The sequence below is a fragment of the Phyllobates terribilis genome, unplaced genomic scaffold (assembly GCF_046119375.1).
Source record: "Phyllobates terribilis strain yellow unplaced genomic scaffold, ASM4611937v1 Scaffold_2__4_contigs__length_985480577, whole genome shotgun sequence".
NCBI lineage: Eukaryota > Metazoa > Chordata > Amphibia > Anura > Dendrobatidae > Phyllobates > Phyllobates terribilis.
This window is the reverse complement of record NW_027362762.1, coordinates 512,783,592-512,797,226: the sequence shown is the minus strand read 5'-3', so window position 1 is coordinate 512,797,226 and position 13,635 is coordinate 512,783,592. Positions and strand designations below refer to the sequence as shown.

General features: G+C 38.7%; 1 protein-coding gene across 1 annotated transcript in view; it reads left to right on the top strand.

Moving 5' to 3' along the window:
- CSF3R (colony stimulating factor 3 receptor) overlaps positions 1-12,114 on the top strand; it is a 78,150-nt gene extending 66,036 nt beyond the window's left edge. Inside the window, exons 13-17 of the mRNA XM_073665908.1 lie at positions 1,478-1,624; positions 3,615-3,755; positions 5,715-5,811; positions 5,967-6,045; positions 7,146-12,114. Coding sequence (XP_073522009.1) covers positions 1,478-1,624; positions 3,615-3,755; positions 5,715-5,811; positions 5,967-6,045; positions 7,146-7,589 — 908 coding nt within the window. The 3' untranslated portion in view covers positions 7,590-12,114. The remainder of the gene's footprint in view (positions 1-1,477; positions 1,625-3,614; positions 3,756-5,714; positions 5,812-5,966; positions 6,046-7,145) is intronic.
- The last annotated feature ends 1,521 nt before the right edge of the window (positions 12,115-13,635 follow it).

Here is a 13,635-nt window from a genome sequence, read left to right as displayed (position 1 = left end):
ACGGGGCGACAGTGGTCATTAGGCGACTGCCAAAAGGTTGATTTTTTTATATGATCGTTCTGTGCTCATTGAATATAATATTATTGACAGCACATGTCCTGTTTAAACAGGAAGATGTGGTGGTGAGTATGATGAAGCTTGCTTAAAAATCATCTCACCAGGCGAACAAGCCTGTTTAGGCAGGCTGATAGTTGGTAAACTTGTGTTCCTAGGAGCGTTCTTTGTTCACGGTTATTGGCTTGTCTAAAAGGGCCCTAACAGCTTCATAGGCATATATGAGACTTTCACATCAAGTCAAGAGACTTGGCATTGCAATCTGTACGCAGACTTTATAATGCAGACATGTGAATGCAACCTAACATGGTTATTTCAAGGGTTAATGAATATAATTTTAAATGATGTGATGTACGACTAAAAGGGGAGTGAAGTACAATATATTACGAGATTATTTGCTCTTTTTTATTTTGTTATACATAGCATGACAACATGCGGGTGCACCCTTGCGATAGTGATTTCTGGATATTATTCATTGTTTGTTATCTTTGGTAAGTCCAAATCTCATTGGTAGCCATAGGTCTCATTGGTAGCACAGCTGAGCTGTGTTCCATCATGGCTCACTTTTAGGGTATATTCACATTTGTGGCTTTGTCGCGCTTTTTGCTTTGAATATGCAGCAAAAAGCTGCATTTTTACTGTGAAATTGTGGCAAAAGAATACACTATTTTTATAGCCATATTGGAAAACTGTAGAAAAAAACGCAGCATGGCCACAAATATGATGAATGCCGTTGTTTCATTCTCTCCACATAGTGTGCCAGCCTCCCAATGTGCAGATCAGCTGAGCTGTGTTGAGTCTTGTTCACTTTCAGCATTATCAACCAGCTTCCTATTGTGCAGACACACCAGGGCTGGACACAGCACAGTGCAGACAGACCAGAGACAAACATAGCCCAGCTCAGCTGTGTTGTGTCCCAGCTCAGCTGTGCTGTGTCCCAGTTCACTTTCAGCCTCTCTCCAAATGAGAGAATGCAGAGACTTAGGAGATAATGTCTCACCATGCATGATTGGCCAGAGCGACCTACACAGCGAGATATCAGCAGACTATTGGGGCAGAGAAGGAGACAACTGGACATGCTCAACTGATCGTAATAGCACTACAAGAGGATGGATCCAATAGAAATGGATGGAAAATAAATTACATGAGGAGCATCATTAGGGGGTGGATTTCTCTGTAAAGCTCTAGTAGTTCCATTATCCTTAAATACTTGAGCTTCTGATGAAACAGACACCTTATTTGATAACTGTATCTGTTTTTTTTTGCCATGCATTAAGTCGACTATGGTTCAATGCTTATTGGAATCGGAGAAAGATAGACAAAGATGCAACTTCTCCTGATAAACGTGATCTTTAAAGTGCATGTAATGTAATGTAAATGGAATCCCCCCCATTTATGGTATAGTATATCATTTGTTCTGCAGCACCAGATTTTTCACCAAAAATTACATTGTTGACTGTCAGCAAATCCCAGGCACAAGTGGAGTGGACACATATTCCTGTGCAGAGAAGCAATGGATTCATTACAAACTACACCGTTTTCTGGATTGAAAAAAGTGGAAGAGAGCATAGTAAGTGTTCTAATATACATTTACCACACAGCACAGGAAAAAGATGTCTTAGTGTTAAAGAGAACCTGTCATTGAGATTTTATACACCAAACTAATGGCATGTGCAGAAAGGTGTTTTAATGCTGATTAAATCCTTACCTTACTTGTAGAAATTTATTTTGCTGTGCTAGAGAAATCCATAGTTGTAATCGCATGCTAATGAGTTGTAAGGCATTGGGTGGGCGGCTCTTCCTATTCCTCGGCCGATGCCACTCATCACTCTGATTGACAGTTCACTCATGTTTCAGGCTCTACATTTACCAATAATGTTGCAACAGTGTTCTTGTTCTGTATTGTTAGGTTTCCACAAGTATTGAATTGAATATATGCAGCCCAAAACACTCATTGACTAAACTTATAAGGTGACTCAATTGATGACCAGGTCCCAGCAGATGGTGGTGTGCCGTAACCCTGGCTAAACCATCTGTAGTTAGACCAATAATAGAAACTGTTGGGATTTTAATTTTACAAGTGATTACTCTTTGGAGAGCCTTCCTGGTAACTACAACAATATCTCAGTCAGAGAAACAATTGTACCAATTACAAATATGTTATGTGATTTTTAGCCAGAGGCAGATTAAGGGGAATAACACCGCCCACAACCCAGCAGCCACCGGAGGAAAGCGGAAGAGGGACCCCCGGCTGCAGCCTGGACTTGTCGTGACGTCAGCGGATGTCAGAGCCGGCTGCAGCCGGGGGTCACGTGATGCCTGTGAGCGGCTAGCGATAGCGCCACTCACAGGCATTATCTGCAACACAAGGTATTTACAGAGATACTTATGCCCACATGCTGAATACATTGGGCAACTTAAAAAAAAGTACCGGACAACTCCTTTAAATACATTTCAGTAAGCATGTTCAATACTTTTTCCCTTTGTCATTTCTGATTATTATACACATACTTTAATTTATGGACATCTATGCTTTCATTTCTTTGCCTGTGTGAATTGGATAGGTTGTTACCGACATCTGGTGGGAATTTTATGTTAAAAGAAAATTTAGAAATATATATTGGTGACGTGTTCAATACTTATTTCACCCTCTATATATATTACATTTGTTTCCTGAAAAAATAATCCCTCACCCTGCGTCACTAAATACAGATATACACCCACCATTAATGTATCATTAGTCATTAAGCAACCCACCATCCAAAATATAAATTGATAATCCATCACTGTGCCCCTCTTTAACTATAGTTGGCCACTTTTCCCCACCCAATAAATTTATAAATTAATTAGCCCCTGTACCCTACCCCCAATTCATTATCAGTCACTCTCCTGCGTCCTCAATGCCCCCACTGTGCACCTCCCGCTACCCCTATTATTTATAATTACATGTCCTCCCCCAATTTTTTTTTTAAATTACATGACCTGCTCCCAATTCATTATAATTGCACACCCCCAATTCATTATGCAATGTTCTCTTTAACACCCCACCCCCAATTCATTATAGTATAATGTAATTATACCACCCCCATTTTAATGCTCTGTGCTTTCTCCCACTCACCCACCCCAATTCATTTTAATGCTCTGTGCTCTCTTTTCCACCTACTCACCCCAATTCATTATAATACTCCGTGCTCTTTCAAACTCAACCACCTCAAATTCATTATAATATTGTGCTCTCACATCCCCCACCCCCAATTCATTATAATACTCTGTGCTCTCTCCCACCCAACCCCCAATTCATGAATATGTTCTTTGTTCTCTCTCCCACTCCAAATCATTATAATACTGTGCTCTGCCACTCCCCCCTTTCCTAATTCATTATAATGTGCTCTCTCTCCCACCCACCCACAATTCATTAAAATGCCGTGTGCTCTCTCTCCCACTCCTCCACTTCTAATTCATTATTATGCTCTATGCTCTCTTTTAAGTTACAAATTAACTATTTTAATCATAACTGGATTATGCACTGTATGGAAATAAATACTTTTATATTGTTTTAGGTTCAACTCTCAATAGCTCAACAACAACATACAACATACCAAATTTGATGCCATCAACCACATATCAAGTATTTCTAAGGAGCTCAACGTCTGTAGCCAGTGTGAATGGGACTGTTATAATGATTCGGACTTCTGTACTTGGTAAGCAAGATGTCCAAAGAATATGACCTTAAAACCTTAATGCCCCCACACACATTAAAGAAAAATCACTTGAACCTGCTGATTTTGGCAGAATCAGCTGGCAATCTTACGTGTATTGCGTCTTCCAATTCAACATCACATGTGAAGTTAGAGAGGATTGGACATGTTGAATGTCAATTCTTGATCCTTTTGTTCTTCTGGGAGATAAACTGGTGCCAGCTAACTTATCCCACTGAAAATACATGCATTCTAGGGTGAGCTGAGTGTTAATATATAGTGGGAGTTGAACCAGATAGTTATTGGCTAAACCAGTTATTTAAGGTATATGACCACCTGAATAGGCCAGTCTAAGAACTAACCCATTACGCATGGGCTTCATGCTCCTGGTCATGCAACACAGATCAATAATATGGTAAGCTTAGCTCCAGTGGTCTCTTACTGTATCTTAAAAGTGTATAGCGAAGCACACTTCTTTTTTTCTCTTACAGATATCATTATATTCTGCAAAAAAAAAAGATTGAATGTATATTGTTAGGAAGAGTAGATTGCCTCATTGAGTGCCTGTTAGTCCTTGATGCAGACCAAAACATACTCCATGTGCCAACTTTTGGGGGCCCTGCATGTAAGTGGTCAGTTAATGGTATGCATTTCTAGGGTGTTTAGCATTGTTGAAGCTTTAAAAGGTGGGATGCCAAATGATCAGAATAACCAGAATAAGCATACAAATTAGAAGGAGGCAGACTATTTTTAATATTGAGCTCATCCATACAGACATCAATATAGATATTAGATCAATACTAGGACTCAAAAATATGTTTAAAGGGAATCTGTCAGTAAGATTTTTACCCCCAAACTATTTATATGCGCATGAAGTGCTTACATAGACAAGTCCAACAGTATCTTTTCATGTCAAGTCTATTACTCCATTCCTGAGAAATCAGCATTTAAATTGATATGCAAATGAGGGCGTAGATCTGAAGCTCTATCACCCCAGCTCTATTCCTCTCCCAGTGGCGCCTCATCCTGCTTGACTGATGGCTCCTTTGCCTTAAGTCACACAGCATAGAGTTTGTCAGTCAATCAGGAGACAGCGCTGGTCGAGCAATAGAGCTGGAGTGACAGAGGCTTCAGATCTCCAGCCTCAATTGAATATCAATTCAATCCCTGAATTCTCAGTAATGGAGTAATGGACTGGCCATGTAAAGGTATTGCTGGACTTGTCTTTGAAAGAGCTACATACAAATATAAATAGTTGGGTGAAATGCATGAAGGTGAGCCATTATTTATGTAATGTTCTCTGAAGATTGGGACTTAGCATTCATTAGATTGTCTGAGCACGTCAATTGCTCAGTTATAAAAATCTTATTTACACTGGATATAATAAGTCTGCACAACCCTGTTAAAATGTAAGGTTTTTGTCATGTAAAAATATGATACCAAGAATCATTTCAGAACTTTTTCACCTTTATTATCATCTATATTCTGTACAATTCAACTGAAAAACAAACAAATTGAAATCTTTTCAGGGTGGAAAATAAAAAATAAAGAACTCAAATAATGTGGTTGCATAAATATGTTTTCGCTATAAAAGGAAGCTATAAAAATGTCAGGAAAATTCTACTAGAGCAGCTAAACTTTATATGGGGTTAATCAGAATCACTGTAAATTGTTGTGTACTGACTACTACTTAACAAGGGTTTATGTGATTGGCTCATTTTGAACATTATCACATCCCCAATGTAAGAGGGAGTTCACACTGAAGACAGCACTGTTCTGGGTATTTGGCCCTTCATTAGTACCCAGCAGGGTACTGGTTGGCTAAATGAAACCTTATTTCTAAAAACCCATACATCCACTTTTTCCTTGAGTATGAAGTCTAGCACTAGGTATAAAATGTTTATTATTTAGAAATTGTTACTTTACTGTATTTATATCCCTAATTTATCTTTTGCCATACAGATAATGAAGACATAAATATGATGCTCCTGATTTTCTCTCTAATTGGATTCCTTATTATTCTTTTCATGATTATTACCTGCATCATGAAACATGAAAGGTATGCTTGGTGTCCCTGTTAGCTGACCCCTATAATCACTCCTTTACCTAGCAGCATCTCTTTCATTTTCTACATAACATTTAATCCAATCCTACAAAGTCTCTTCAGTTGTTCAGTGTCTACATTGCTTATCTCGTCCTTTTTTATCACAACAGGATGAAGAATCACTTATGGCCTGTTGTTCCAGACCCAGCCAATAGTCAAATGGGAAAATGGGCCTCCATCTTAGAAAAGGTGACAAGGCGCAAATTTTATTCCGATTTTATAAAAATAAACAGTGTTACATGTCTTCTACAAGTTACCATAAAAAGTTTGAGAACCTGCTAAACACACCAAATACACCAAAAACAGCATCTTGTACAGCTGCAAATATCATATGGTGTGTCATGCCGTAAACGGCGAAACCGGGAAAAGGCTGAGTGTTGGGACCCGCACCTATCCCTGCCACACTAGGGGGGCCCTGACTATTCCTTTACTCAGGAGTACCTCTGATGGTGAGGAGGCCTGAGCCGCCAGCGTCTCCTTATCTCCTGCACAGGCCCTGACAGTGACCCCCTCTCACCCCAGGGAGGAAGACAGTACAAAATAGTGATACTGTGAGAAGACAGGGAAATATAGACAGGGTAAACAGAAATAGCAGTCACACGAAATGCTCCCTCAGCCACAGAGGAAACACAAGGGAGTTAAGGAGGGGAAACCAAAAAGGAGAGAAAGCAGGTAAACACACAGTAAAACAGCAACCATGATAGCTAAGTAAACCTCCAAGCTCCTATACACCACGCTCCTCCTTCACTCTCCAAGTCAGGCAGAAGAACTAATCACTGACACTCCAGGAAGTCAGAGCTGAGTCTATACAGAAGGGGAGAGTAGTTAACCCAAATCAGCTGAGAGTCCAGAAACTCAGGAAAACCCAGCCATCCAGATTAACTCCCGCACTGCTGGCAAAAAGCAATAAATTACTAAACTAAAGAAAAGCTTCAGCCCAGTGTGTGTGAACTGTGCCCAGAACGCTGCAGTTCTCTGGAACCTCTCTGTCGCGTTAACCCCATGACATGGTAATTATAGTTTATTAATGATAGTCTTTGTGCCCACTAGCATCAACCAACATACACTGCCACTTAACCACCCCCAATTTTTGCCCATAAAGGGGTTTAATTGGAGGTTTCATAAAATTGCTTCTCAGAATTTCTTTCATGTAAAGTACAATAAACATTACAGAAGAAATCTAAATGAAAGCCACATTAGAAAGGCATGGCTTTTGGTAAATGTCATTTATATGCATATATAACATAACATTGTTTTGTCATCTAGTAATCAATGGTTTCCTTTTGTAGACACCCCAGATGACTTTTAACACCAGTGATGTTTCTCAGATTATCACAAGTGAACTCAGCATTGTAGAGGGATGGCAAGGAAAGAATCCACCTTTGGAAAATCGAGTCAAGGATAATTCTTTTGAAGGCTATGGACATGCATGTACTAAGCAAACATCATCTTCAACAGAAGATCCAAAGAAGTCGAGGTATTACATCAATGTTGACGCTGTCCAATACGCCAAGGTGATCACAGGAGGTTACCGTGAACAGAGTCCTCCAACTTCTGTCTATGTGAGATCTGACTCCACACAACCTCTTCTCTGTGACATATCACCCAGCCCTCAGAATTATGAGAATGCATGGTTCCACTTCAACAACCATGAGGACAATGTGTTCCTGATGGAAGAGGATAATATGAAAGACTTTCCCCTTCTAAATGCTTTGCAGCTCCATGAGGAATAAGATGCATTTAACTTGTTTGAATAAGTAATCTGCAGCTAGCCAGTATTCTTGGTTGTCATATATGGCTGTCACATAAGCTACTGCACCGTTCTTAGCACACATATAAACTATTTTACACCAATGCATATTCAAGCAGTCCATGCATTGTCCCAATGTATCAATGAGCACGACACCTACAGTAAGTATCGACTGAGCCTTGAACCAGAGTTCATTGATGAATTGAATTCATCTAACATGTAAAATATTGTGTAACAATCAGAAAATATGCTTTGATGTTCTTGGACCCAGAATCAGTTAGAGGATCCTTATTAGTATTATGTGAGGATTTGTAACTCGAGTATCTATTAACTACATTTAGACAAATGTATATAATTTGCAAATGTAGACCTGCCAACTTGATATGCTATAAAACTCTGGGATTGCAATGCATTGCCTGACTTTGTTACACATTATCGTAATCCAAAATGTAAATTTGCATGTGTTTTTTTCCATTCTAGTCATGATGTTTTGTGGCACCGTACTACATCCAACCATCCTATAGCCTGCATATTATCTGTCTGCCAGCTTCGAGAGCCCTATTTTTCCACTTGATCAAATATATTGAACTCCATTGTGAGTTTATAGTTTTGGGATATTACTTAAATTCATTTTCAAATACCTCAGAAGTAGGGGTGTTACTTTAGACAACTTTTAACACTTATGATTGCTGGGGGGTCCAACCATGGGAACTTCTACTAATCGCAAGAATGTTCTCTGAAGATCTCTTGTGTGAATAGATCGCTAGGACTCCATTCTCACAGAAGATGCAGCTCCTACTCTGGTAGACTTAGTCAGCCAATGTATTTCATGGTTGTGCATACAGTATGTCTGAATAAGCTCCATGTAATTCTACAAATGAAAATGTGCATCTGGATGCTTCTTCCCTAGATGATGTAGGGTTATTGCTGGATTGATGGCTTACTTAAAAAAATTGGTAGTCTTGATTAGAAAGGCTCTTCAATGGAGTCATCCAATAATCTTAAACATACCAAAAATGTAAAAATCTTACAATGTTACCTTCAAAATCTAGGTTTGATGGTTCAGGCATATGTCACACAAACTGAAGAATACATGTAAATTGTTACGAAAAAAACCAGAACATGTCAGAAGTTACAAAACCTTGAAAGTGAACATTTACATCTGTAAAAGCTTAAGAGTATGTTCAGACACAGCAGATTCAGTTCCAATATTTGCTATAGGTTCTGCACCAAAAATCTGCAACAGATACATATGAAAGAGATTTTCAAATCCTCATCCACATGTACAGGAAAAAAAACTGTGCAGGTTTTACAACATTCTCTGAAATACCATGTGTATTATTTTTCAGAATTTCAGCAGATGGTTGCTACATATTTCACCCTTTGTAATATAATGTGTAAAATCTGCTGCAAATTTGCACTAAAATTAGCAACGAAATTGTATAAACATTGAGCATTTGCAGCCAATTCACAGTAAAATCTGTGATAGAAAACAAACTTGAGTTTGAACATACCTCAACGCTACTAGCTAATGCATGAACATTGTATAAGTAGTGTTGCATGGTAAAATATCTGTATCTTTTTTTGCTTGCGTTGTGCTGTATTTTGAAGATTGCATGAATTTTATGTTGTCGAGAAGTCAATAGATTTCCTATGTGGGTTACCGCCATTTGAAGAGTGTAGCTAAGGGCAGAGACAGACTGCCGTATAACTCATGCGATGATCGCATCACAGTGGACGGACTGGCCAGCACCTCTCCTGACCTGAATATAACAGCGTGATTGATCTCTAGGCAGCTGTCAAGCTCAGGTTAGGAGAGGTGCCAGCCAGTACGAGGTTTACAATGTGATCCTTGCACGAGAAATATGGCAGTCTGTCTCTGCCCTAATAGTAAAAGTGGCAGCAGAAAACACTGAGATGTGCAGTTTTGTTTTAGATTCTAGACCGCACAGTGGGGGAAAGTAAGTACGAAAATGTGCACAAACATCTAACTTTGTCTGTTACGTGTGTGTCAAGCCTACATGGGAAGACATTATCTCACTACTGGATAACCCCAGAGTAATCAATTGAGGACCATAATTAAAATAAAAACAGTGGATACTCACCTCCTCCAGCCAATGAGCGGCAGCTCGTCAGCTGAAGCCATTACTATGTCATTAGAGCGGAAGTCAGCTCTGACAGAATATTGATAAGTTACAGCTGATGGGCTCCCACTCATAGGCAGCAGTCGGTACGTGACACAACACGTCACATCACTCTCTAGGAACAGTGGCGCCAACATTGCTGGAATGGCGCCACTGAAGGAGGTGAGTATAAGTTCTTTTTATTTTAATTAGGGTCCTGAATTGATTCCGCTGGGGATGTTCAGTAGGGTACGACCACTTTAAATAGGATCTAAAACTAAATGTGCTCATATTGAATAAGCAGTGTACATAGTTCCTATGGATTGCATTGTTTCATCATTACCTTCCCATCTGTTTTAGACTGGGTTCAGATGAGAGGATGAAAAATCTTCCAATTTTCAGCCAGAAAAAAATGTATGATTATCATCCGTATTCTTTCCATATGTACGTTTTTAACATCTTTATGACATCCACTTATATACATCAGCGGTAAATAAAATTTACAAGACCAAATAGAGTTTCCTATGATAATATAGCAATGTACCAGTAAAAAATGAACGCAATGTGGATGATCCATATGGGAACCATTTTAGGCAAGACTCATCCAAAATATATAAGAAACTAGTGAATACTGTGATTTATTTTTTTTATGGATACTCCATAAGATTGTCATCTGAACAGTACTACTGAATAACTATACTGTCCACGTGTTATTCGATTTTAAACATGGCCATCAGGCATACATATATTTTCAATGGCCCAAAAGGGAATGTTCTCCAGCACCAAAGAAAGGTAATGTAGTTAAAACTTAGCCGTTAATCACATAGCGTAAAAAAATTGGCAGAATGTGCACATATTAAAAAAAACATAATGCTTATGCGTTTTGGGTAGAAAAAAACTTTAATCGTAAGCGTGATCATTATGGGTTTTTTAATATTTGCACATTCTGACAATTTTTTTAACCTATATGATTAAAGGCTAAGTTTTAACTACCTTTCTTTGTTCCTGGAGAACATCCCCTTTTGGACCTCTGAGAGCTGTTTGCCCTAGAAGCCGGACCAATGCATACTTTTTATATACATATAATACACTCGTCTGAACGAGCCCTCAAGACTTGGTCTGTGTGAAAAATCTCATCTGAACAGCCCTGTTGGATTACAATGGTCAGTGTACTGTCAGATCTTAACACAGATTGGTCAGATGAGCATATTTTGCTAAAATGTGTGCTGTTCGTGTTAACATTGGATAGCACACGGATCAATGGTATTCAATATGCCTGTTCAGATGAAAGTTTTTTCAAATGGACTGAGTGTCTTGGCATGCATTCGTCCGTATTTCGGGTGACACTTGTCTATTTAGGTCTACTGGTGTGCAAAAAAAAAATCAAATTCAATATGGACCACAACTATAGCATCTGATTTTTATGGATACTTTGCAATTCTTAACATAGGAAACTGTATTTGGCCTTGTAAAGTTTTTCAAATGTTGATAAGTAAAAATGGATGCCATACAGATGCAAAGAACGGACATAAAAAATAGACACGGATGGCATATGGATGTAATGCAGATGACAATGTAGATGAAAAACTACCACCATTTTTTCTGGATGAAAATCCGGACATATTTCACACGCTCATAGTCGTCATTGAGGTAGCAGCAAGGGAAAATAAGGGCATGTTGACATATACCAAAAGCTGCAGGGAAAGCCATACCAAATAAACTAAGAATTGTTGCTGAATTTTACGGGATTTAACAATGGAAAAATGGCAGAGCTTCTATAAAGCTATATACATGCTATACTCACCGTCTCTGGCAACACTTTCCTGGTCCCCCACCATCTCTCCAGCAATGATGTATTGTCACATTTGGCCACTATAGCCTATTAATGGCTGTAGTGGCCACATGTCTTCACTATACATTTATTTCTGGAGGCCAGAATGCACAGACCAGTGGGGACCAGGAAAGTGCTGCCATCGGAGTGCCTGGGAAGATGTTTAGTAATTTTTCTTTTTTTCATTTTAAACTTTGACTATAATGTTTTTCTTCTATTCTTACCATATCTGATTGGAAGGTAATCAGCAGTAAAATCTGCAACATTGGGGTTTTGATGCTGAGGTTGACTTCCCTATTGATTTCAATAAGGAGAATCGGTAACTAGTTCGCAACATAAATTAACATGCAGGGGATTTAAACTTCTGTACCACAAATGTAAATTTAAGTGAAAAATGTTTGCAGCACGTATATAAGATGTGGTAAAATCTCATTACATTTGCTGCTACTGTATTTTTTTATATTTACATAGTGTTATTATATAGGAAATCTACAATATAAGCTAACTCTATTTTTGCTATGAATGTGAATTATATTTCCAGAAATAAAGTATTACAGATTAGATTACACATTTCATCTTTGCTTATTTGTTTATCATTTATTTATATACAGTATGTTCTTTGACATACACTGTACTTTTCTAATGTCTACAGAACTGTGCACAAGTATTTGGTGTTAATCCTTTTACTGCCAGGGGTTTGTACAGGGGTGATTTGAAGCATCTCAACTAGTGATGAGCGAGCATGCTCGCCACTATTTGGTACTTGCCAGAGTCCCCACCCCGCATGTTTGGCATTTTTTTAGGCAGCCAATTAACATGCCGGGATTGCCTGACAGTCACTGTAATGCCGCAGCCATGTTGGTTGTGGCATTACAGTGATTGGCTGCCCGCACAGCATCATCGTCTCTATATAAAAGACGATATATACATCCAGATTTGGTTGATTTTAATAGCATTGCTGTATTGTGGAAGCAGAGAAACTTGTCCATCATCAGACATGATCCTATATTACTGCGGTAATAATCCTGAAATTTTTTGAGAACGTGACAAATATTACACTCCATTTAAAGTCTGCCAGTTGTATGTTGAAACCTATTCACACTTGGCCACTGACCAATACCATATTAGGCCACTGTCTAAAACAGTGGTCATCAGATGTGATCCTATATAACTGCGGTAATAATACAGACAATTTTGGGAACACGACAAATATTATACTCCATTTAAAGTCTGCCAGTTGTTTGTTCAAACCTATTCACACTTGGTCACTGACCAATACCATATCTGTGAACAATGTTGTCAGAGTATTAAGTCACTTTTACGGACTGACAATAAAACATACAAAAACAAAGCTCAAATGGATTTTCCTGGAAGAAATGTTAAGAAACATTCTTTCCAGGGTATGACTTGTATATAAGGCCAAATAAATAACAAAAAACAAAAATGCTCCTCCACACCTTAAGCTATGTTCACACGTAGTGTTTTTGATGCGTTTTTGCCTTTCGCATTGCTTTCAAAGGTGAATAATACATTCAACAGTAGATATAATTTTAACATTTAACTACCTTATCTAGCCATGTGGTGTGTGAGACATGATCACACACATCCTTTTTCATTTATGAAGGAGGGACTCTGAAAGTCATAAAGTCTATTTTTACAGGGCCATCAGGCAGTCCTTACTATTGTTAAAGGGTCAGCAGTCGGCCCTCACTATTGTTAGAGGGTCATCAACCAACTATGCTTTCCATAGCCACATATTGCTACTGTAAAATAACGTATCCATTTGAGGTGGTCACATTTTCTTTTTCATATATATTCTGTCAAGTTTGAAATTTGGATGTCCATCAGGCGGCCCTCACAATTTATGGATGTCCAGCATGCAGCCCTCACAATTATAGAATGCCAACAGGCTGCCGCCACTATTTTTAGAGGGCCAGCAGGCGTCTTGGGGATAGATGAGACCAAGATAGAGCTTTTTGGTAAAGCACATCATTCAACTGTTTACTGTAATTGGAATGAGGTCAACAAATAAAAGAACACAGTACTTACAGTCAATTATGGTGGAGGTTCAAAGA